Genomic DNA, 26,398 nt, shown 5'->3' with positions numbered 1-26,398 from the left:
TTTGACTGGGCCAGCCCATCTGTTATCTATAAAATGCAGATAAGGAGAATGGGCTGGGCTCTCTTAATACTTTTATCTGTGCTGCCTTTATTCCCAGTACTGGCACTAAGGGTTATAGTGGAGGCTTGTGGTGCTTGGTTAAGCCAACTATGAATTAATCTTCTATGTTTACCAGTAGACAGTTATGGCCATTTTTCTGGATGAACTGGAAAGGATTTGTTTGGTGTCTTATGGGGCGGAATTAGGGATGTAAATGGATATTTGTAAATTCATATTCGATCCGCGTTTGTATCCGTTTAGGAGAATTTGAATCTGTCTGAAACTAATCGAATACGAATATGATAATCCCCCTATCCGACCAATTATTATCCGATTCGTTTAATAGTCCGATGGTAATAAAATATCTAAAATATAACCCTGTGTTTGTCTATCCTTTTAAGTTACCTTATTGGATTTTGTTTATAAATTTATAAGTTAAGATAATGTGATTCTTTTTCTAGATTTGCTATTGGTTTATATATATTGTTTTATGCAATGTGATACATGGAATTACATATCTATTATAAAATCAAAAGTAAAAAATGTAAGAGAATAAAAGACTAAGAAGAGTAGAAGAAATGGTAGTTATTGAACTCTCAAGTCTCAACCCTAACCCTCATCATAAAAACGGTAAATATGTCAACGGATAGTCGAAAAATCGTATTTGGATCTGTATTCATATCAATTTAGGAGAACTTGTATTCAAAAAATCACTATCCGAAAATTATCCGAACCCGTCCGAATATAATTGGATACGAATATGATAATGTCACTATCCGACCGAATTCGATCCGTTTACATCCCTAGGTGGAATGTTGGGAAGTTAAGAAGTGTCATATATAGCAAAATTATGTGTTGCAGAGATGAGGATGTTAAGATGGATGTACGGTAAAACTAGGAAGGATAAAATGAGGAACAAACGTATTAAAGCTAATGTGGAAGTGGACCTGATTAACGACAAGCTCCGAGAATGTCGTATGAGGTGGTTTGGCCATGTGCAACAAAGGCCTGTGGATGCCCTAGCAAGGAGAAGTGATCTGATGCCGATTGAAAGAGCTAAAAAAGCGAGGGGTAGGCCTAAACTGACCATAGGTGAGGTTGTGAAGAATGACATGCTTAATCTGGATCTTGTGCCAAGTATGACCTAATATAGAATTTTCTGGAGGGCAATAATCCACATTATCGACATCATGTAGCTAAGATTTTCCTGGGCTATCCTCTTTCCTCTCATTTTCATTTTTCATTTTCCATAACTTACTTTTCTTATCCTATTTCTTACATTTTTTTTAAAAAAAAAAACTTTTCCTCTTACTTTGTTTTTGAAAGAATACATGCAATCAACTCCATTTAGTTAGAATAAGACTGAGTAGTTGTTGTTATTGCCATTGGTCTTTTTGCTCAATGTCTCTTTGAAAGAGTTTGCTTCTGGAATGATTTTTCTAATTTATTTCTATTATATTTGTTCCCTTTATCGTCATAAGGAATTTCAACCAAATCTGGTTTGATCATGAGAGGGAGAGGGAGAGGGAGAGGGAGAGGGAGGGAGGGAGGGAGGGAGGGAGGGAGGAGTTTGTGCCTAGTCTCAATAGCTCGGCTATGATCGATCTCAGGGGGATGATGGAGTTGTTTGGCTTAATCAATGTTGCTCTTTAGGATCACTCACATTAAGCATTATCATACATGCCAATTATGGATTTAACAGAAAATCAATATATCATTAGAGATTTAGATTAACATGGATAACAAGTCTACAATACTTGGGCGCCAACACTGTGAGATGACCAAATAAAACTAAAAAGAGGCAACAAGGTAGAATGGCTCCGACCACTTTGTTTAGATGATGTTAGTAAAAACAGAAATTACATCAGGACACTCAGTTGTACTCATAGAGATTGGCAAGAAAGGGTTGGGGGAGACTCCATGCCTTAGAACACGTTAGGTCCTTCAAAACCGTATCAAACAAGCATCTAACCATTAATAAACCGGGCCCACACCAACCCCATCCCCCCAAAAAAAAAAAATCATCACAGCAATTGCCTTGTTCCTGATTATGAAAAATTTCATGAATTACATGAAAAAGCACTTTCTGGAAACCTAATAAAATTGAGCAGCTGAAAAATGTCCTTAGTCATCATGTTTATCAAACTGTTAATAGAACCAAAAACCAATGGGACACTATTCCATCTGCCAGTCTCTGTTCTAACCATCGGAATTTTCAGGCCAAAACTGTACATACATTTTCAGTAATTTACCTGGAACAAATGGCCCAGATTCCTGGAGGGGTTAATGCTGGCTGCCTAATTTATAATCAGCAACATTCCAGTATATGACTGATGTACTGCACCGATTGCGTCAAACATATACTATCGGCGCTTGTATAACAATCACTGAAGAGGTAATAAGGCAGTAAATAAATGTGTTAGAGGCCTTAGGATTTTTCCAATACAAGAAACGATGCATAAGAAACACTAGGCTTCTAGAATTGATTTACAACAGAAAAGAAGATCTCCAAAAGCAATGAAATGATTAAAGCCACAACCACCTGTCAGAAGAGGTAATTCATGTTTCTGGAGTCTTCCTTTTCCGGTCTGTTGAAGTAGTGTCACCAAGGGCCTGACCAAAAACAGACCTGCATCAAGACCAAAAACACAAGGACCTCGAATTATGAGATACCATACCTAAAGAGGATACTAAATCTCAACTGAAATTGCAAACATGTCAAAATTAAAAAAAGGGTGGGGGAGAAGGCCAATTGTCAACCACAGAGACATGATTTGGCAGGCCGACCATTGGATAGGTTTGGGACCCCCTCGATAGGCATTTTATCAAAAATGTTAGCATATCTCATCAATACGCACACCATGTATGGCCTTTTCCTTTTATTTATCAACGGTTCCTTTTGACCTCATTTTCTAGGGCTTTCTCAAACTTTTTTCAACTCTCTACAACAGCACATGGGAATGTCAGAGGGATCTGAAATTTAGACCAGTGATTAAAAACAAGGGAGAAAGAACGCCACCCGGTCGTGCGCTGTGGTGTGTACCTGCACCCAGACACAGTTGGCCGCGAAATGACCCCCCACCCCCGTGGAAAGGCAGGGCTGTGCCTGTCATTTCGCACCCGGCTGTGTCTGGGCACAGGTACATGCCACAGTGCACGATCGGGTGGCGTTCCTTTTCCCTTAAATAAATGATGTGGACAACTTGCCATCAAATTTAGCCCCAACTAAACTGCCACACAGCAGTTATAAAGGGAGTGATGGAATGGATTACCAGGAATACTGGGCATGGGCATGTTGGGACCCACATAATAAGACTTTCTGCAACAAAACACTCTCCCACTAATATTCCCATGTATTGCTTAGAAGCCTAAAATATGCCAGAACCAAGGATCGAGATCTCAGTTTCAGAACTGGTTTCTGTCAGGCTCAAAACCGAGACGTGCTGAATCTCGTTTTGAGGTTTCAACCCTGGGCCTCCCTGGTTTAAATCCCGGGGTCAAAACTTGGGTTTCAACCATGGGTTTTGACCCTAGGTTTCGTTTTGGCCAGGCCCAAAAATCGAGACAACTCGGAGATATCGGTCAGTTTCGACTGAGGTTTAGTTCCATAGCTGGAACTAGGTGAATAGGAGAAAGAATCTCATCAATTTTCTCTTGACCCTAGAATCCTTCTCCCATATATCAAGAGTTCATGTGATCTTGGGCAGCTGATAAGAAAGAGACTTTCCCTGCAAGAATCCAGGTTCTCATATGATAAGACGGAATCCTCCTTACAAATTCATTCCACCTAATGATATTGCCTCAATTTGGATTCTATTTTCTTCTGAGATTTGGAGTTGCTTTGGTGGCTCCTTGCAGACTTCCTAATGCAAACTCTGTCTCAATAATTATACCCATACAGGTTATAAGTTCAGACTTACAGTCAATAATATAAACCCAAATCAGATTTGTAACAGTCAGTTTAACTCAGGGAAAACAGTAGGTATTCAAACCTAAATAGGAATCACCAGATGGGGCTTAATCATCAACCGAGAGTAGGTCTCTAAGGGTTGGTCAAACCCTGTAATTCTCAGACCAGAGGGGTTACAAGTTGCTGAGATATTGCAACTAATGAAATTAGGAACTAGGTTCAGAATTAGAAGGTTAAGGAATAGGACTCACACTAGCTAGCAAATATGCTTCAAACTTGGGTCGAGCGGAGTTCTCCAGGTGAAAGAATAACCCTTCCAATATGGTTCAGACCAGATGCTTGTCTGCAGAAATACAATCACCCAAAGCTGCAGCAGAGTTGACCTAGAGTCAGCCAGCTGCTATCAGTTTTCAGGAGATTTTTTATGTCGCCTAAACCTGTACCCAGAAGGCCTTTAAAGGCTGGTTTAGTGCAGTTTGTATGGTTCAGAAACAATCCTCCAAATCTCACCCGTTGGTTGAGGAGGTGCTGAGATCAGGGACTTAGAATCAGCAGCAGAAATAGATGATTGATGCAGCCACAGGTTCTGGTTTGCCTTCTTCAGTTCAGCAATCAATCAGGGATATTGTGGAGCTCTTAGATCTCAAAGTGAATCAAGACTCCAGAGACACAGCTCAGTTGCTTGGTTGCAGGTTTAAAAATCAAAATAGAAACAAGAGGGAGAAGGGAGATCAATTGGAGAAGAGGGGAGGAAGGAGGATAGTAGGAGGGGCCTCTCATCCATGTCTCTCACCTCTCGCAGAACAACTGACTATCTCAGCAAACTGAATCTCACAACCAAGCATAAAGCTTCAATTCTTTTCTTCAAATCGTTAGAGGCTGAACACAGCTCTTCTTTATTTATAATAAAAATCAGCTACAATCAAAGCCTCTTACGTAGGAAAACTGGAAACTTCTAAAAATAAAAGACAATCCTATTTTCTAAATCTGGAAAACTGAAATTAGAAACTATATCTGGCTAACTAGCTACTACATGGAAATAGAAAGTAAATCAGCTTCTATTCTCCTTTGCATGCCAGCTGTCAGTCTCTGGGTCCCATGAAATCTTCTAGAAGTCTTATTCCACAAGTAACAAAATCTACACACACAATCTAAACTGGGCCCACAACACTGTTCACGTGAACAGTGTCATGTGAACAGTAACTCATGACCAGTAAATTTTACTGAATTCAAGTTTGGTTATTTTCTTCTTCATCTGTCGATCTACATCACCTCCATCCATCGTAGATTCTTTGGCATATGTTGCTCCATCCTGGCGGATGATTGATCCGGAAAGAGAGAAATCCTCAACAGCTTACCAGTCCTTTGAACAAGTGATGAATCGAGTTTCTAAGATGAATTTCGATTAGGCAGTGCTTAAGAAATTTAGGATCAGCATGGTTAAGGAATCGGAATTGGCAGCCCCAATCTTGATTCCTACCGTTCACACAACGTGCGTGTGGATCGGGCAACAATCTGGTCCATCCGATTCCTCTGCAACTGAAGTGCGAGACCCAACACTCACCTCTGATCATGGATTCCGATTAATTTTTCAGGCAAAACAAAGCCAGGGATACTCCGGCACAAGAGCGTGAATGGATTCATTGAGTCATGGTGGTTGGAACTCAGCATTGGAGAGTATATGCACATCAGTTCTTATCATGACATGGCCAACGATGTCGGAGAAACACTTGAACGCTTGAATGGTGGCAGATGAGCTGGGCATGGGATTGAGAATTGTCACAAGCAATGGGTCAATTAGTGGGAGAAGGAGGTAGGGGAGGCAGCTAGGCAGACCATGGAAGAAGGTGAGTCGTCCTGGTGCAAATTAGAGCACCACATGTTAGTTCCTGTGAGAACACTTGTCAACCATGCCCTCTTCCCTCTTCGAGCAATGACACGTATGTATATATGTTGGGTGTGGATCTCAGATAGAATTGCCTCATATGTAGCAGAGGACGAAGAGAGCGGAGACACCGGAGGCAAATGAAAGGGCAACAGTGGAGCAGGCTTGGTCCCGAGAGATGGGGCCGCGAGGACCAAGATTCTGGCTCCCATGACGGAGAAGGTGGTGGAGCTCGGAAGTCCTGCATTGATGACGGGAAAAGGGGAGGAGTGCACTGTGGAGACCAATTTCTGATGCAAATGGGTTTCAAGTCATTGATGGTGGGTCGAATTAATAACAGGCAAAACAGAAGCCCTTTTCATCACTAATGGGGCAGTCCAAAACCAGACATGTTCAAGAGAAAAAGAGAGAGGGTTGCAGGGACGAAAAGAAAGAGTCTCAGGGGGGGGGGGGCAAAAGAGAGTTGTAAAGGGCGGGGGAGAGAAAGAGAGTTGCAGAGGCGAGGGAGAGCCAGAGGGAAGGGAGGGAAAACCAGAGAGAATGAGAGCAGAAGAGAGTTGGTGGGGGCAGAGAGTTTTTTTCGATTTTTATTTTTTTATTAATCGATTCTAAACCCCATCCAGAATTCAGGATCATTTGGCCAGAATGGGATGATCCCAGTTAATTCGGTATGACCCAAATCAGAATCATTGGGGACCACCAATTTCGGCACCGTTTCCATTTCCTAAAATCTTAAGGATCAGTTTTTCTATGTTCACTAATAGTTGTGACTGCATCTCCTACAACTTTGATTTCACTATGAGATGCTGACTGTATATGATAGGAAGTTAGACATAGCCAGCATTACACTTATTGTTTTTGGGGTCAATAAAATCTTAACTTTGACAATCTCAAAAGCATTAAAGTAAGAAGACAAAGTAGACTGCAATATCAATATATCTAGCTTAATATTGCAGTCATGCAATAATACTAAAATGTATCATAACAGATGCACTGGCATAAGCATCATAACAGCCAAGGGGTGCATAGAAAGGTACATGAGGATACAACCGTAACAGTGATTGCAGGGAAAAGAATGCAGTATGCTACTGAATCAAATAGAATACCATAACATGCATCAGTAAGGAAACATGTGTGATAAAGTGATTGACAAACTACTTTAGGACTAAACCATTTAACCACGTTTTATGGAACCAGTGGTTCAGCTGTAACCTTTAGAGGTAACAAGGACTCACCCACAGGTCGAACATTTCTTGTGATGCTTGCAGAATATGGACAAGCAAACCGAGCATATGTAGCCCATGTCAATGGTCTTTTTATGACAAAAACACCTGGCACAAACCACAGTATTTATCAGCTAAAATGTAATAGCAGAATAAAACACAGTTAAGGAAGAAAATCCAAGATAAAAAAAGGCACAGAAGAAACATTCTAAGAGTAGAGCAACTCTGCATAAAACTTTCTTGTCAAAGCGAACTCTTATTAGCCAAAACACAGACAAACTATAGGAAAGTAAAAACAAGCATGGAGCTCACATGGTGAACAATGATTCAAATGAGACAAAATAGGGGACATTTGATCTTCAACTTAGGTCTTCTTGAAGGATTCCCACCAAGGCAATATGGCTGTGACACTGTTCATGTGAACAGTAACTCAGGTACTTTCACATGAACAGTAACTTTTTACTAAATTTTATTTTGGTTCCTCTCTTCTTTATGCTTCAATCTACATCATGACGGCTGTCTTCTAACTGAGAACATGAGCACGAATCTGATCATACTCTACATTGAGACCTGGCAAGAAATCATAAACACGGAGCTTATCTTCACGCTTCTTGAAGCCAGAAGCGTTTGCAGAACAAGTGGCCTGAAAGTCCTCATAAAAATCCCAACTCCTGCCATATGCCACGTAACTCAAAGTAATATAGGGATAATGACATCTCCTTCTGCTTGGTTTCATGTATTTTCTTCTTCAGTTCATAGACCTGAGCGTCATTCCCAACTTGAGAATATGTGTCCTTGGCAGCGGTATCCAACAACAAGTAACCCCTTACAATATTTGGTTGTAATATTCAGGATCAGCCTTAAGCCCTTATCTATTTGCACTTATCATGGACGATCTAACCAAGGGCATTCAAGACGAGGTCCCATGGTGTATGCTCTTCGCCGATGAGTATCATTTAGGTAGACAAGACAAAAGAAGGGATTAACTCTAAGTTAGAGCTTTGGAGGTCAACCTTGGAAACAAGAGGCTTTAAGATCAGTAGAACGAAGACGGAGTATATGATGTGTAATTTTAGTCACACTATGATGGATAATGACATGGTGCGAATTGGGGAAAGAGAGATACCACAAAGTGATTATTTTAAATATCTGTAGTTACTCATAAATAAAGAAGGTGACAGAGGATGATGTTGTTAAGAATAGGAGTTTAAGGGTATTCTTGTCTATAACCACATGTATTTTATGTTTCTTCTGTTATTTGTATAAGGCCAGGGGCCCCTGTGTAATTAGTTATTCTTTTTCAATATAAGGAAGTTTGTCTCTAGTTTGAGACATAAGAGATTAAACACAACCGTATGTGCTCTTCTCTTTCCCTCTCTTTTCCTTCTTCTCCTTCCTCTCTAAAACTGAACATGGTATCAGAGCCTACTCCTCCTGGAGTTTGAAGGTGTTAGAAGGGTGTTTAGTGAACCAAGAGGTGGTTTCTCTTGGTTGTTGCTGGAGTTTGAGCTCCAACCTGCGGTTCTTCACAGATCTGTTTTCTTTCTCGGTTCTCATCCAAATGGAGAGCAACCAAGTGCTCTAGTTTCGTTTGGAGGTTACCTTTCTTCCCATTGTGTCATCTCAAGCCAGTTGGGAGCATCCAAGGGACAGGAGTGAATCTCGGCCAGGACTGCTCGCCTGTTTTCCGCCACCAGTGTGTGGATTGGCAATAACTCTTCACTAGAGCTTTGTTTGGGAGCTTTTTTGGACTACCCACTGTCGTTTCTTGGTAAGGAAGACTTTTCTTTTCTACTCCGCTGCTGTTTTCTTTTGTGTGAGGCTCTACAAGCTTTTTCAAGCTTTGTGGTCTAGGTTACCTCTGTTTTCTTTCATTGCTGTTGGGAATCTATTGTTCTTGCTTGAAGTCTTTGTTGATTGCTCCTCTCAAGTGTTTGTTTTAAAACCACAATGGGTGAAAAACTGTTGAGACATCCGAACTTCCCATCACATAGAGCCTTGCCAATCCCTCCATCATATGAGAATCCAAATGTTCGGTTCCCCATTGTTAAGCTTGATAGTAACAATTACTTGGATTGGTCACGGTCAATGAAGCTTATCCTTCGAAGTAGGGGGAAGTTGGGATATATATCTGGGAGCTTTAAGGCCCCTTCCATTGATGATCCAGGTTACTCTAAATGGGAAACCGAGAACTCCCTTGTGATGACTTGGCTCATTTTTTCAATGAAGCCGGAGATTGGAAGAAGGTTTATGAGCAAGGAGACAGCCAAAGATATTTGGGATAGTGTTGCTCGTATTTTTGATAGAGTGGGGGACTCTACAAAGGTTTATCAACTTCTTCAACAGATTGTTAGCTGCGTCGGGGTGACAAAAGTATCTCCGAGTACTATAGCCTTGTTGTGGGACTTTGGGAGGAGTATGATCACTACAGAGATCTCCAGTGTCCTGTTGATGAGCCTAAAGTGCATCGTTATTTGAGAAGGAGAGGGTCCTGTTCCTTCTTGGAGGTCTTAACTCTGAGTTTGAACCCATACGGGTACAGATACTTGGCCGACCAAGTCTTCCCTCCCTGGAGGAGGTGTGTGGTTATTTACAGAGTGAGGAGACGCGTAGAAGTGCTATGGAGACCACTCCCACTGTTGAGCGCTTTGCTCTTGTTTCATCCACTCCACAGGACCGTCCTCCCTTTACTAAGGGGGCTGGTAGAGGCCGATTCTCCTGTGACTATTGTGGCAAGTCTAGGCATAAGAAGGAGTTTTGTTGGGATCTTCATGGGAAACCACCCTCTACTGCATCTGGAGGACAGAAAGGACCGAAGAAGAATGGGCCTAAAGCCCATGTTGGGGTTCATGAGTCTGAGTCATCCTCCCTCTCCAAAGAAGACAAAGCAGCTTTTCGTCGGATTGTAGCACACTTGGATGGATCCTCCTCTACTGCACCCACTACTTCCACTGCTCTACAGGTCTCTACTTCATCTGCCACCACACCCTGGGTAATTGACTTAGGGGCCACGGATCACATGACTGGTAGGTCTCAGCTTTTTAACTCCTACTCAGTTTGTTCTGGAAAAGATAAGGTAAAAATAGCTGATGGTTCCCTTTCTTCCATCTCGGGTAAGGGAGATGTCCAAGTTACTCCACTTATCCCTTTGAAGTCTGTCTTTCATGTTCCCAACTTTGCCACTAATCTTCTTTCCATTAGCTAATTGACTAAATCTTTGAACTGCTTTGTCACCTTTTTTCCTACCCATTGTCTTTTTCAGGATTTGGTGACGAAGAGAGTGATTGGCAGTGGACGTGAGACTGATGGATTATATGTTCTAGACACTTGTGCTTCCCCTGTGACGATAGCTCAATCTTATGTGTGTGGGCAACATGGCGGACGTACACAGGAGGACATTTTGCTTTGGCACCGGCATTTGGGACATCCTTCCTTTTCTGTTATGAGAAAAATGTTGCCACATTTATTTACCTCTTTTCCTGTCAATCATGTTTTTCATTGTGAACCTTGTCTTTTTGCAAAAAGTTGTAAGACAATTTATCCATCTTCTAGCAATAGATCTATTTCACCTTTTCACATTGTTCATACTGATGTTTGGGGCCCTTCCCCTGTTACTTCTTTACGTGGCTTCCGCTACTTTGTCTCCTTTATTGATGACTTCTCTCGAGTTACTTGGGTTTATCTCTTGAAACAAAAGAGTGATGTCTATGTTGCATTTAAAAACTTTTATGAGTTGGTTTACACTCAGTTTCAAACTCGTATTCAGATTGTCCGTTCTGATAAAGGTGGAGAGTATATGTATGGTGGTTTGGAGTCCTTTTTTTCTGACCGTGGCATTATCCACCAGGTGGCTTGTGTTGATACCCCTCAACAAAATGGGGTTCTTGAAAGAAAAACCGCCACTCTTGGAAGTAGCCTGGTCTCTTTGGTTTACAATGCATGTTCCAAAAACCTTTTGGTCCGATGCCTTACTCACTGCAGTCTTTCTTATCAATCATATGCCCTCTAGTGTCTTGAACTTCAAAGTACCTCTTGCGGTCTTACCCTTACTTTCTTCTTCTTTTTCACTTCCCCCACGGGTCTTTGGTTGCATCTGCTATGTCCATCTTAGCAAATCTGCCCACACTAAATTGATTCTAAGTCCTCGAAGTGCATCTTTCTTGGGTATTCCTCTACCTCTAAAGGCTACACATGTTATCACCCTCCTACCCGTCGGTGGCTTCTCTCCAAAGATGTTTCTTTCTTTGAACATCTCCTGTATTTTCAGTCACCTCTTCAGGGGGAGTGTCGTGGTAGTGAGGTTGAAGAGGCTCCTGAGTTTCTATCATTTCCTTCCCCCTCTCTCGTCCCTATTTCCCCATTTCGGATTGACAAGGGAAAGAAAAGGTCCAAGGATACTGTTGTTGAGGGGGAGTCTCCGAGTGCAGAGGTGAACAGAGAGCAGGGGGAGCTACTTGTGTATACAAAGGACAAGAGAAATCCTCCTTCATGGCTCCCTATAAAGAAGACCTGCCAAAATCCTCCTTCGTCTCCTCATCCTGAGACAGGTATACCTTCCTCTACTCCTACACCCTCAGACTTAGATCTTCCTATTGCTCACCGCAAAGGAACTCGAGCTTGTACTAATCCCATTGCCAAGTTTGTCTCCTATGATTCTATCTCCCCTACAGGTATTGCCTTCACAGTGGCTATCTCCTCCATCTCTATTCCTAAGAATGTAGTAGAGGCCATGGCTGATCCAAAATGGAGAGAAGCAATGAATACCGAGATGGTGGCCCTTGAGAAGAACCACACTTGGGATCTTGTTGAACTCCCAAAGGGGAGAGTTCCTGTTGGATGCAAATGGGTATTCACAGTCAAGTTCAAGTTTGATGGTACTGTAGAGAGATATAAGGCAAGACTGGTTGCTAAGGGCTATACCCAGGTGTATGGTATTGATTATCAGGAAACCTTTGCTCCAGTGGCCAAGCATAACTCCATTCGGGTACTCCTCTCAATGGCTGCAAACCTTGATTGGCCATTATACCAGCTTGATGTAAAGAATGCTTTCTTACATGGTGACTTAGAAGAAGAAGTCTACATGCACTCTCCCCCTGGGTTCAAGCATCCTAGTGGCAATGGAAAAGTGTGTCGTCTCAGGAAAGCGCTTTATGGCCTTAAACAATCTCCTAAGGCTTGGTTTGAGAGGTTTAGGCAAGCTATTCTACAGAATGGATACATCCAAAGTCAAGCTGATCACACTTTGTTTATACAAAGGAAGGGCAACACTATTACAACTCTTATTGTATATGTTGATGACATTGTGGTCACGGGAACAATGCCGAAATCACAAAGCTTAAACTTTACTTGGCTCGCAGTTTGAGATCAAAGATCTTGGTCCATTGAAGTATTTTCTGGGGATTGAAGTTTCAAGATCCAAGCAAGGGATCAGTGTTTGTCAGAGGAAGTTTGTCCTTGATCTACTTACAGAGACAGGGTACTTAGGGTGTAAACCAACCTTCTCTCCTATTGATCAGAATCACAAACTAGGAGAAGATTGTGGTGAGCCCCTTGTAGATGCTGAAAAATATCAGAGATTAGTAGGCAAGCTAATCTATCTTTCCCTTACCCGACCGGACATAGCCTATCTTGTTGGCGTGGTAAGTCGGTTTATGCATGCACCCAAAATGGGACATCTTGATGCAGAGTACAGGATCCTCAAATACTTAAAGTCATGCCCTGGAAAAGGTCTTCTCTTCTCTAGAAATGGTCACTGAGGATCGAAGCATACATCGATCTTGACGGCTGGATCTATTTCGATCGAAGATCCACTTCGGATCTGTACTTTTGTTGGTGGGAATTTGGTTACTTGAGAAGTAAGAAGCAACCTGTGGTGGCTAGGTCAAGTCTTGAGGCGAATTTAGAGCTATGGCTCACGGAGCGTGTGAAGTCTTGTGGTGAAGAGACTTGTTCAGGAATTGGGATTTGAGACTGCAAACCTATGAGTTTATATTGTGACAACAAGGCAGCCATAAGTATTGCCCACAACCCAGCTGCAACATGATAGGACCAAGCATGTTGAGGTTGATATACATTTTATCAAGGAAAAGATTGAGTCAAAGACCATCTGTACCCCTTTTGTGAAGACGAATGAACAAGTGGCCGATATCTTCACCAAAGGACTTAGCACTCATCACTTTGACTGTTTATTGAACAAGCTGGGTATGTATGACATATACCACTCAGCTTGAGGGGGAGTGTTAAGAATAGGAGTTTAAGGGTATTCTTGTATATAACCACATGTATTTTATGTTTCTTCTGTTATTTGTATAAGGCCAGGGGCCCCTGTGTAATTAGTTATTCTTTTTCAATATAAGGAAGTTTGTCTCTAGTTTGAGACATAAGAGATTAAACACAACCGTATGTGCTCTTCTCTTTTCCTCTCTTTTCCTTCTTCTCCTTCCTCTCTAAAACTGAACAGATGTTTCACGGAGAATTAAAGTGGGACGGATGAAGTGGAGAGGTGCATCCAGAGTGTTGTGTGACTGATGTATTCCTGTAAAGCTTAAAGGAAAGTTCTATAGGACTGTTGTACAACCAACTATGATGTATGGGGCAGAATGTTGGGCGGTTAAGAAGTGTCATATTGTTAAGCTATGTGTAGCAGAGATGAGGATGTCAAGATGGATGTGTGGAAAAACAAGAATAAAGTACGGAATGAACATATTAGAGCAGACTTGGGGGTTGTCCCGATCAATGACAAGATCCGAGAGAGTCGTTTAAGGTAGTATGGTCATATTCAACAGAGGCCTATGGACACCCTAGTAAGGAGGAATGATATGATTCCCATTGAAGGAACTAAAAGAGCTAGGGGCAGGCCTAAAATGACCATAGTAGAAGTTGTATGGAAGGACATGCTTAGCCTAGGTTTGTACCAAGTATGACCTCAGATAGAGCCTATTGGAGGGCAAGGATCCATGTAGCAAACCCCATTTAGCTGAGATTCTCCTGACGTGCTAGGTTGTGCCTCTTTCCTCTTACTATCTTTCATCTTTCACCTTTCATTCTTTTTTCTTTTATTAATTTTCCATCTTCCATTTGTCATTTTTCCATTTTTCATTTTTCATTTTTCATCTCTGTCCCATCCCTCTTTTCCCACCTATTCTTTCCCTTTTTGGTTAGAACTCAGTTTTCCCTATTTTGTTTTGCTTAGATCCATGTAGCCGACCCCATTAAGTTGGGATAAGACTGAGTTTGTTGTCGTGTTGAATTGATAAGGAATGACAATACCAAAGAATTGTCAGAACTCCATTTTTTCAGAGAAAGACCAGCAGTAGTAGGCTTCTCAGATTCACCTGTTAGACACCCGGAAAAACCATGGGAGTCGATAGACAAAAAACAGGATAGAGACCACATTAGGTAATTGCTCCAATCCAACTTGATAGAGCTAACAAGGAACAAAGGAAAGTCACTACAACCCATTCCATCAGTTCTAGTTGATGCAGTTGGGATGTCCGAAACCATATGGAAGCAAGGTTGAAGGGATTGACAAAGTTGAATGACCCTCGGTAGGAAGAAAATCACCACCGAGGATTGAGACTCTCTCTCGGTTCTATGGGAGAAGCAACAGAGAGAGAGAGAGAGAGAGAGAGAGGTTGCACTTTGGTATTCGGTTTGGATCCCAAGGTGGATCCTTGCTCTGATACCATGTTGTGATTAGGGGAATGATGGCTTGTCAATGTGACAGAGGCCAGGCTTTATTTATAATAAAAAAGTCTGAGTACAAGAACAGTAATGCTCTAGGACAATTCTACCCTTATATCCATATTACAACACAATCCTCTTCTCCCTTTTATTAGCAAGTGAGATAGTAACCATCTAGCAAATATGGATGTACAGCATCAAACTGGATAAAATATACCACTATACCCTTCTTAAGCATAATACTTTCATTTTAGTTTCATGTTGCAGCTAGGACTGGAACAAGCTCACGCAGAAATCACATAAGCAACTGCTGATGTTTCTCAGGATGCCTAGGAACATGCTTGGAACCTGGGCATTACATTAGTCCAAATAGTAAAGGAGCCTTCTCTCTTTGTTCCTACTTGTTTTAGGTGGATTCCTACTTTCCTAGGTGATCAAAATGAGCACCTTGCAATGATAAAAGAGAACAAAGTGATATCCTCGTTGATTCTTAGTTGTAAAGAGATTAAGATAATAAACTATGATAATTTAAGGATAGAAAATATTTGCATGGCCTGTGGCGGCAGATCCTGTCCACAGGCCTTGTTTTCTGACTAACTGTTCTGACTGTTGGATAGATAGATTGTAGTTTGGAATGGGCACATGCCAATTTTCATGGTCCATCTCAATTGTCAAACTATAAGGCTCATCACGAATTCAATGCATTTATAATGATCAAACTATTTCCAAAATTATTGACTTTTTGGACACTTTCCCAAGCTTTGTTTCTCTGTGACAAAATGTGGGATGAAACTTGCCAGATGACTGAAGGCTAACACGAATGATAGGTCCAAAAGTTTCAGCACCTACTGAGCTATCATGTGGAAGAGACAGAAAAGACCTGTAGGTAGAGGCTATCAACACGACAACACCTGCATGGTGAAATTTCTAGAATATTATTCATATCCTGTATTGAGAGAATATTCTTAGTTTATTCATTATATATAAAGGCTCCAGCAGCTTTATTTATGTTTCGGTTTTATTGCTCTTGATGGGGAGGAGAACAACAAAATTATGGATATGCAATATGACAATTATAGGAGTTCAAAGATGAGGTCTCACATCAGAAAAATGCAGGCAAAGAAATATCCAAGAGGAGAGCCACTCACGAGGCACGAAAATCCACCCCTACAGGCTTAGGAAGTCGTAAGAAGTTTCGAGACAATAAATCAGTTGCAAATACCGTCTGCATATCACACAATAATCACAGAAATAGAGAAAAAGAAAAGGTAAGTTTCCATTTTAACAAACCATAACAGATTTTCATTATGGTGAGAGAGGCAAACTGATTTTATAAGATAAAGAGATCAAGAGGACATTAGGGAGAAGAAACAGAACTTCAAGGAAAACAAATAGTATATATTTCCCTGTGTCAGCTAATGAAACATAAGAGTTTCTCACAGTCAAACTCCAGAACAAGCTAAGTATCTCCAAAGCAATAGGAACTGCCAGAGGGCATAGAGAAGGGGAAAGAGAGAGAAACAGAATTGCCACTTGTAACACCACCATCAAGTCGGTGATATGCTAGAAATTAGCTACCAAATTAAGACACACTCCACCAACTAAATGAGTATATTCATGTTTCAACAGAAAAGTGACTTTTTCTATAGTATCCATTTTGTAGATCTATGTTAATGAATCATGAGTCACTAACAGTCTCCAATATCATATGAACTTTGTGAATCAAAGATGAAGCAGGCTCAGTTGTTGGATTACTGCACAGTGTTGATTTAAAATCTCATAACAGATCTCTTATGAAACTTCAACCAGAATTGTTTAAATTACAGTAGAATAAGAAAGAAAAATAGTCGAGATTTTAATTCAAAGCTTTCAAAAAAGTTTTAAACCCAAGATGATGCATAAAAAGAATTTCTAACAGATAATTTATAGCAAAAAAACCTCGAGAACTTACCGAAAGATACTGAAATAGCCCATCTGGTAGTTGAGGCTTCAGATACACACCCCCTGTAATGTAAGAAGCCTGTTGTTCAATACCCATCAGAAGCCGTCAGTGAATTCCAAGAGAGACCGTCAGTAAATTCCAAGAGAGAGAGAGAGAGAGAGAGAGAGAGAGAGAGAGAGAGCACCTGTTGCAAAAAGGCAGAATGCTGGGCTCCTATAACACATGAATCAATAGGAACCTGTGAACCAAGTGAGAAAATTAACAGTCTATAAAATAGCAATCTAAAATAAGACATCATAGACATTAAGGCTGTGTTTGGTTAACTCCAAAAAAAAAATATTTCTAGTGTTTTTTATTCTGTGTTAGAAGTTGTCGTAGTAAGGGGGAGGGAGTCGTGAATTAGCGCTAGAGCTAATTCACGTCTTCTCCCTCAGGGGTGTTTTGGTCTTTTCTGGTTTACCCTATTGTCTATTGATTAAGTTATTATATATTGAATGTTTTGGGGGCAGTCATCCTTACGGCTGTGACTCCCAACCTGTTGCAGCAACTCTCTTCTCTTTCTCCCCTCTTCTTCTTCCTCTCTTCTTCTTTCTTCTTATTTTATTACATGGTATCAGAGCTGGATCGATAGGGACTGGTTCACACTTACAAGGATCAGTCGTTCTCTCTTGATCGAGGCTCTACAGTGGCTGAAATCTTCTTCGATAATTTGATTGGATTGTGAATTTTTTTAGGCTTTCGTTTGAAGGGGTGGAGCATCCTATGCTGTTTTTTGATGTTGTCTGGAGACTAGTTCATGATTATATGAAGAACTAGTCTGATTTTTTGGTGGTGTTGACAAAGTGTGTTGAGCAGTGAGTTTAATGGAAATCAGTGACATTTGAAGTATCCACGATTTTTGTTTTAATCGTGATTTTCTGTGGTGGGGTGGTGTATGCTTTGGAGGTGATTTGGAGGTGATTCACGATATTTTTTTTTTAATTTGACTCGTGTCTTTTTGGTGGACTGTTGGCTGTCTCTGCGGTTTGCTGATTTACTGTGATTTGTGAGAATGGTTGAGACCAAGACTACCGTGATTGAACTTTCATCTTCTCATCGAATTACTGACCGAAAGTTAGAGGGAATATCAAATTTCCAGCAATGGAAGAAGGTGGTTCGATTGGCTTTGATTGGCCGTGATCAACAGGATCAAGGTACTAAAACTCGGGTCTCGGTACCAACTCGGCTCTTGGAAAAACCGAGACGAGTCGAGATCTCGGCACCCGAGTTGGTGCATTTTTTTTTTTGCAACTCGAAGCCTCAACTTTGGGTCAACCCGAGATTTGGACCCGAGATATGTTGAGTTTTGGCAAGTTAGGTAAGGTATTTAAGTGGTAGGTGGGTTAAAAAAAGGGTCGAAACCGAGATCCGAGATCTCGCCGAGATCTCACCGAGATATTGCACTTTTGAGACTCGCAGGCAGTCTCATCTCGACTTTTCCAAAAACCGAGAAACTCGGCGAGATCTCACAAGTTCTCGATCTATGAACAGGATCATTTGACTCAATCGAAACCTGATAGAGATACATCATGGGACACTGTTGATGCAAGGATTTTGAGCCAGCTGCTGAACTCAATGGAAAATCAGATTGCAGATTTGGTGACTCATATTGATACGGTTAAGGAATTATGGGAATATTTGAATGTCTTGTACTCTGGACAAGATAACCTGTCACGTATATATGATCTGTCCCAGGCTTTCTATAAAGTAGATCAAAAGAATCTCAATGTCACTCAATGTTTTGCTGACTTCAAACGTTTGTATGAGGAGCTCAATTCTGTCCTTCCTATCTCATCGGATGTACAAGCAATGCAAAACCAGCGAGAACAACTTGCTGTTATGGTATTTTTGGGTGGACTTCGTAAGGAGTTTGAGTTGGTGAGGTCTCAAATTCTTGGTGGGGATAAGGTCACCACTCTTTCTGAAACTTTTTCTCGAGTTTTACGTGCTTCCCGTGAGAGCAGCCAAGAGCCCACCAATGCTGAAAATTCTGCTCTTGCTTCTTTTCCACTAAACCGTGGTCCTACGGGAGGGTCAGGTACTAGTGGTGGTGGTGGTCGGGGTCGTGGGACTGGCACTAGTAAAGCACCCACGACTGGTGCTTTGGAGACTTCAGGACAGATGAGGACCTGTCATCATTGTGGCAAGCCTGGCCACATTCAGCGCTTTTGTTGGAAACTACATGGTAAGCCACCTCAATTTGCCAACTCGGCTAGTAGTGAGTCGGGTGTTTCTTCTTCTTCCAAGCCCGAGGGTAAGACTGTGACGATGTCTGATGAAGATTATGAGCACTTTACTCAGTTTCAGAATTCCCAGTCATCTCAGTTCTCCGCTTCTACTCTGGTTCAGACAGATAATGCTACTGCATGCCTCTCATCCACTTTTCGTCCCTGGATCATTGATTCAGGTGCTTCGGATCACATGACTGGGGTTCCAGGCATTTTTTCCTCATTTTGTGAGTCTTCTTCCAATGTAGTATTAGCTGATGGGTCTTTAGCTCAGGTTCGGGGTACAAGCACTGTGCATGCTACCTCATCTTTGTCATTATCTTCTGTTTCTTATTTGCCTAAGTTTCCATTAAATTTGTTATCTGTTCACAAGTTTACCAAAGCTCATAATTGTTCTGTCACTTTCTTTCCTGGCTATTGTGTATTTCAAGATCTCAAGTCGAAGAAGACGATTGGTCGAGGCCGTGAATCTGGGGGGCTGTATCTGCTTGAAGACACATCAGCTATGGCATGTTCGAGTGTGGCGCTTCCTCATCAGATTCATTGTCGTTTGGGTCATCCTTCCTTGGAGAGTTTGAAATTTTTTGGATAGTCGTTTTAAGTCTTTGTCTAGTCTTGATTGTGAGTCATGTCAATTTGGGAAACTTCACCGTGTAAGTTATCCCCCTAGAGTCAATAAACGGGCTGCCCATTTTTTTGCTCTTGTTCATTCTGGTGTTTGGGGCCCTTGTCTGGTTGTTTCTCAGTTAGGCTTTCGTTACTTTGTTACATTTGTTGATGATTATTCCAAAGTCACCTGGATTTATTTAATGAAGAATCGTTTTGAGTTATTCTCCATTTTTTGTGCTTTTGTTCTTGAAATTCAGAATTAGTTTCAAACTTCATTAAAAGTTCTTCGTAGTGATAATGCTAAAGAATACTTTTCTACTCCTTTTTCTACATTTATGGTTCAGCATGGCATTATTCATCAGTCCTCTTGTGCGGACACACCACAACAAAATGGTGTGGCCGAAAGGAAAAACAGGCATTTAATGGAGGTTACTCGCTCTCTTTTGTTTGAGATGAAAGTAGCTGAAATTTTTTGGGCTGATGCTGTTTTGATAGCATGTTATCTTATTAATCGTCTACCCTTTTCAGTTTGTGTGGGAGTATTCCATATTCTTTATTGTTTCCTTCGCAACCTTTGTTTACTTTACCCCCCGGGTTTTTGGGAGTGTTTGTTTTATTAGGGATCATCGTCCTGGTCGCTCTAAATTGGATCCTAGGGCTCTTAAATGTCTTTTTGTGGGGTATTCTAAAACTCAAAAGGGTTATCGTTGTTACTCTTTTGATTTAAAGAAAAACTTTGCTATTGCTGATGTCAAATTCTTTGAGTCCACTCCATTTGTTGAGTCTTTGCTGCCTTCTTTAGATTTGGACGATGATCTGCCCCTCTATGTTGTCGAGCAATCTTCTCCTTTGCAGGATCCTTTGCCAGCAGCGCCACCTCCAGCTTAGCCACCTACTGTGTTTCATCGTCGCTCATCTGACGAGCCGACACCTCGCATTTCAGCCTTTGACACATATAGCAAACGGTTCACTACCTCTACCACGTCTTCTTCGCCTCTAGATCCGGATCCGGATCCTCCAATAGGTACTTCCACTTCGCCTCCTGCTCCTGTTATTTATGATTTAGATGTTCCTATTGCTTTTCGTAAGGGTTTGGAGTTGTACCCAGCATCCTATCTCTAACTTTGTGTCCTATTCTAGTTTGTCCTCTAATTTTGTTGCTTGTTTATCCACTATTGAGAGTCATCCTATTACTAAGTCAGTTGTCGAAGCCTTGTCTGACCCTGGGTGGAGGGCTGCTATGATTGAGGAATTATCTGCACTGAAGGAATATCAGACATGGAACCTTGTTTCTTTACCCTCTGGTAAGTCTGCAATTGGCTGCCGGTGGATATTTGTGGTAAAAGTTAATCCTGATGGGTCTATGGCTCGGTTGAAGGCCCGTCTTGTTGCTAAGGGCTATGCCCAGGTCTATGGTATAGACTATTTGGATACTTTTTCTCCTATTGCGAAACTTACTTCGGTTCACATTTTTCTCTCTTTGGTTGCTACACACCATTGGCCTTTGTTTCAATTGGACGTCAAGAATGCTTTCTTGCATGGTGATCTCTACGAGGAGGAGTATATGGAGCAACCCCCTGGTTTTGTTGCTCAGGGGGAGTCTGGTAAGGTGTGTCGGCTGAAGAAATCGTTGTATGGGCTGAAATAGTTGCCACGGGCATTGTTTGGCCGGCTTACTGAAGTTGTGTTGAAGTTTGGATTGACTCGGTCTGAGAGTGATCATTCGGTGTTCTTCCGGTGTTCTGATGCAGGGAGGATATTTTTGGTAGTGTATGTAGATGACATTGTTATCACAAGAGATGATTCTTCAGGTATTGAGAGCTTGAAGACACATTTGAGACAGCAATTTCAGACTAAGGATCTGGGACGTCTGAAATATTTCTCACGTATTGAGGTACCTCAATCACAGAAAGGAATTTCGCTCTCACAGCGAAAGTATGTCCTTGACTTGCTTTCAGAGACGGGGTTACTGGGATCTAAACCTTTGGATACTCCTACGGATCCTAATTTGAAACTAGTTGCAGATGGTGGTGACATCCTTGATGATCCAGAGAAGTATCGGAGGCCGGTAGGGAAACTCAACTATTTGACTGTGACTAGGCTTGACATCTCCTTTCCTGTCAGTGTACTGAGTCAGTTTATGTCCTCTCCTCGAACGTCTCATTGGGATGCAGTTATAAGGGTTTTGCGCTATATCAAGAAAGCTCCAGGCCGTGGTCTTCTACATTCTGATCATGGTCATGGGAGGGTTGAAGGCTTTACTGATGCTGACTCGACAGGATCTCCAGTTGATCGAAGATCCACTTCAGGTTACTGTGTGTTTGTTGGAGGAAATCTTGTTTCATGGAAGAGCAAGAAACAAACTGTAGTAGCTCGGTCCAGTGCAGAGTCGGAGTATCGTGCTATGGCACATGGAACTTGTGAACTGATGTGGGTTAAACAGTTGATGGCAGAACTTGGGTTTGGTGATGATTCTCCTATGTTACTATGGTGGTGTGACAATCAGGCTGCCATTCATATCTCTACCAATCCTGTGTTTCATGAGAGAACAAAACACATTGAGATTGATTGTCATTTTGTTCGTGAAAAGCTGCAACAAGGGATTGTCTCTTCTTGTCATGTTCGAACTGGGGAGCAACTTGCTAATTTATTTACAAAGTCTTTGGGGAGTGTGAGAGTAGACTATATTTGTAACAAGCTGGGCATGATTAACATATATGCTCCAGCTTGAGGGGGAGTGTTAGAAGTTGTCGTAGTAAGGGGGAGGGAGTCGTGAATTAGCTCCCTCAGGGGTGTTTTGGTCTTTTCTGGTTTACCCTTTTGTCTATTGATTAAGTTATTATATATTGAATGTTTTGGGGGCAGTCATCCTTACGGCTGTGACTCCCAACCTGTTGCAGCAATTCACTTCTCTTTCTCCCCTCTTCTTCTTTCTTCTTATTTTATTACATTCTGGAACAAAAAAAACACTGAAAAGACATTGGTGAGCCCAGTTCATTTTTTGTTTTAAAAAAATGAATCAGACATCTAAAACATAAAAAAAACAGAAGCACAAAAGCAAAAAATTAATGCTTCGTCGTTCCAAGAACAAATTGAAAGAAACAAATAACACCCAACCTGATATCGTGAGCCTCATCCTCATTTCAAAGAGTGAAACCATCCTTGATGCAGCAGGGACTCTCCGTTGGGCTAAGGCAGGGCTGTACAAGAACCAAGGTTCTAAATCTCAGTTTCGAGGCCGGTTTCGACCAGCAAGGAAACTGAGATTTCCCAAGTTTCGACCGAAACCAGGTCGAAACCTGATACTTTTCTGGGCAAAACTCATGTCATGTGCTGTGAAAAATGGTTGAAACTACCAAAACTGCTTGAAACTGGTCAAAATTACCGAAACTAGTCGAAATTTGTAATTTTTCAGTCGAAACTAACGAACTGTGTGAAATATGGTTGAAACCAGTTGAAACCTGACTTGTACCAAGTTTCGTCTCAGTTCCTTGGAAAACCAAGGTTTAGAATCATGCAAGAACAACTCAGCCTTATCCCAACTAAATGGGGTCGGCTACATGGATCCTTTCCCTCCAATCAGCTCTATTCAAGGCCATACTTGATACAAGCCCAAGCTATGTATGTCTTTCCTCAGTATTCACCACTTCTCCTAAAGGTCATTTTAGGTCTGCCCCTGGCTCTTTTAGTTCCTTCAATCTGAATCAAACCACTCCTCCATACCGGAGCATCCAAAGGCCTCTGTTGAACATGGCCAAGGCAGAGTGCATCTACCCCAAATAATGGGTGTATTCAAACCATATCGAACAGCCTATGGCCAGCCCATTCTGCCATATCAACCAGCAGCATATTTGGGAGGAATATTAGCTATCAGCCAACCTGTCATGAGGGGAGTATTTCGAGATTTATTTGGAGATTTTTACCATCATATGGAGATTGCTTTCCAGGTATCGTGTGGGTCTAGTACCAGCTGTGTGGAGATCTTTTTGGATGTTGGTTTCTTACGATTGTGGAATTCTAGAACATCCCAAGCCAACTCACATTTAGGAGATAATTTAGGTTTATTTTCTTCATTGCGGTAAAGACTAAAGAGGAGGTATCTACCCAATTTGGTGGGCCCATGACAGCTTGCGTGGAGTACTTTGAGTCCAATACAGTTGCTGAAGTTTATTATTTCAGTTATTTTCTATTTTCATGTAATAGTTAATCGGTTAGTCTCTAATTTCAGATTATGAATAAGAGTTCTATTTAATTGGGATTTTTGTTTTGAGATATTTCTAGAAGAACCTAGGAAGCAATCGGTTGGATTTATAAATAAAGGAATAGGCTGATAACCAGCCAAGTCGATTTGAATAAATTCTGAGTTTTGGTTCAGTTTGAAACCATTAATGGCTGTGAGATGCAGTGAGGTGGGAGACCTATGAGATGGTGAGAGGCTCAACCCATCCTATCTCCTTCTATTGCTATCTTTATTTTCTATCGATTGCAGTGAGCAATCTGTTCCTGAAGTTGCTGCACATCAATGTATCGATCCTCCTGTAGAGTTGGTTCTTAGTTGAACTGGCATCTACATTATTTGGTTCAGAGAGTAATCTGTTCCTGAAGTTGATACAAAACCTCCTGTAGAGTTGGTTTTTAGTTGAACTGGCATCTACATTAATCCCATCTCACCCCGACCTCTCCTCCTTCCCAAAGTCCCCTACCCCTCCCCTCGGTTATCCTGTCCCACAGCCTATCCCACTACCCTATTGCAGAGCCACCTCTCTGTGACGAGGACATCACTCAAGGATTTATGCAGCCACATGTCACTTCATTATGGCTAGATGACCAGGCATTATGTGTGGTTCTTTTTATCATTTTGTTGTATTTTTATTTGGGGCCAGAAGTGTTATGTACTAATGTTGTAAGGGAGTTATTGCTGGAGAAGTAGTTATTGCTAGAGAAGTAGTTATTAGGGAGTTATTTCCTTCTTTTTTTTTTTTTTTTTCATTTTGGGTTTAAAAAGATTGTATTTGGGGATGGAAGATAAGCAGGGAAGGAAGGAATGAAAGCATGAGTGATTCTATGCAATACTTGGAGTGAATCCAACATGATGTGAAGCCAAGCTGGAGTGAATCCAAGATGGTGTGAAGCCAAGATGATCTTCTTTCTTGCCTATCTTTTTCTTCTTCTTCTATCTATTCCTCTCTTTCAAACACTATACCTACAGCAAACCATCCTTGTTTAATCCCCCAAATCCATTGTTGTTTATTTTCCATCATATTTCTCCCAACCTCCATTTTCATTTCCTAAGGGCTTTCCAATTGTTCTTTCAACTACAGCAGCCCGTAAACCCCCAATAAATCATACTTGTGGATAGAATAGGACTGGTTTGTGGTTTGATGTGGTTCCCCAAACCTATCCTACATCACTCTGACTCCCATCCCTTTTTTACTTCTCCCTCTGCCCCTCCAGTATCTCTCTCCACCTCTTGCCCCCCATCTGCAACTCCCTGCCTCCCCTCTTCCAAGAAAAAATAAGTCCGTTTCCATGAATTTGAACTTGCCCCACTTGACGCGGATCTGGGGTCCGGAAACCGTATTCGGATCACTTATGGGCTCCCCCAATCAACATAAGTCCAAATAATAGAAGGGCAGTGGCAAATTTGTAATAACCAGAATTTTCTAAGGGGTTGTTAGGTAAGTAAAGAAGAAGGGATGCAAATGGGATTACTATTTACTAACTAAGGACAAACTTGGAAGCAAATATAAGATATGGGACATGGGGGAATAAAAGGTAATGGAAAGGGTATATTTGGCAATAGAGCAATAAATACCAAAGAGAAGGAATCGTGAGATAAGAAGATTGGTCTTCTTCCTTGTGTCAGTAACTCATGGCTGAAAACCAGATTTATTACTAGAGGAAAATGGGCAGTAAGAGGAAAGTGAAAACTATGACAGAAATAAAAGGAACAACAAAAGAGAATAATAATGAAGATCGGGAAGTAAAGAGGGAGATGAGAGAGATTTAGAGAGAGGATCAGACACGAGAGAGAGAGAGAGAGAGAGAGAGAGAGAGAGAAGGAAGGGAGCACACACTCACCGGTTCTTGGTTACAACTAATGAACTCAATTTTCATTCAATATTCTCAAATCTGAGTGTTGCGTAGGTTACAACTTGTATTTAAAGATGAAATAAAGACGGCTAATAACAATTTAAAACTGAAATTATATCCTATATCAACTCTATCTTTAATTAGCCTATTAAACATAAAAGGACTCTACCACTAATAGCTAATCCATTCAAAGTAAAAGACTACGAGAGAAAATCCCAATAATAATTCTAAATAAATAAATAACTAAATATCCTACTAAACCTAAAAACCCATTTGGACCCAGTTCATCTTCATATGGATCCCCCAACAGATTTAGCCTGGTCCAAGGAATTGCTCCTGCATCACCACTTCCCTCCTGAATCTCTTTGGGATTAGGATTAAATTATTTCGTTCAATTTGCAGCTTTCTATTGATATAGGGGGAGCATGAGAGGGAGAACTAAGAGGAGTGGGAAGCGAGTGGACAGAGTACATCTACATGAATAATTGACTACATGGCAGAGTGGTGGTGGTGCATACGTATCGTCCCTTCCAGCCACAGGGATAGCTTCTCCAGTGGCTTGTGCTCTGCTTGCGTCGCTGCTGCTGCTCTCTATCCTTCTCCATCGGCAATGGCAGCGAATAATTGACTACATGGCAGAGTGGTGGTGGTCCATACGTCGTCCCTTCCAGCCACAGAAATAGCTGCCCAGGTGGAATGTCCTCTGCTGGTATCGCTGCTGCTGTTCTCTATCCTTCTCCATCGGCA

The 26,398-nt window shown here is 41.4% G+C and overlaps 1 protein-coding gene across 2 annotated transcripts in view; it reads right to left on the bottom strand.

Moving 5' to 3' along the window:
* Window positions 1-2,221: 2,221 nt before the first annotated feature.
* The window catches only part of LOC122656836 (general transcription and DNA repair factor IIH subunit TFB4), a 29,155-nt gene continuing 4,978 nt past the window's right edge, over window positions 2,222-26,398 (bottom strand). The window contains exons 8-13 of one of the 2 annotated variants that reach the window (XM_043851500.1): window positions 16,867-16,920; window positions 16,692-16,760; window positions 15,889-15,965; window positions 7,070-7,165; window positions 2,579-2,668; window positions 2,222-2,377 (exon numbers count right to left, since the gene is read on the bottom strand). In XM_043851500.1, coding sequence (XP_043707435.1) covers window positions 2,599-2,668; window positions 7,070-7,165; window positions 15,889-15,965; window positions 16,692-16,760; window positions 16,867-16,920 — 366 coding nt within the window. In that variant the 3' untranslated portion in view covers window positions 2,222-2,377; window positions 2,579-2,598. The other variant, XM_043851501.1, reaches the window with a different exon arrangement.

The sequence above is a fragment of the Telopea speciosissima genome, chromosome 3 (genome assembly GCF_018873765.1).
Source record: "Telopea speciosissima isolate NSW1024214 ecotype Mountain lineage chromosome 3, Tspe_v1, whole genome shotgun sequence".
Lineage (NCBI taxonomy): Eukaryota > Viridiplantae > Streptophyta > Magnoliopsida > Proteales > Proteaceae > Telopea > Telopea speciosissima.
Note: the sequence above shows the minus strand (reverse complement) of the source record. Positions and strands in the feature narration are given on the sequence as shown.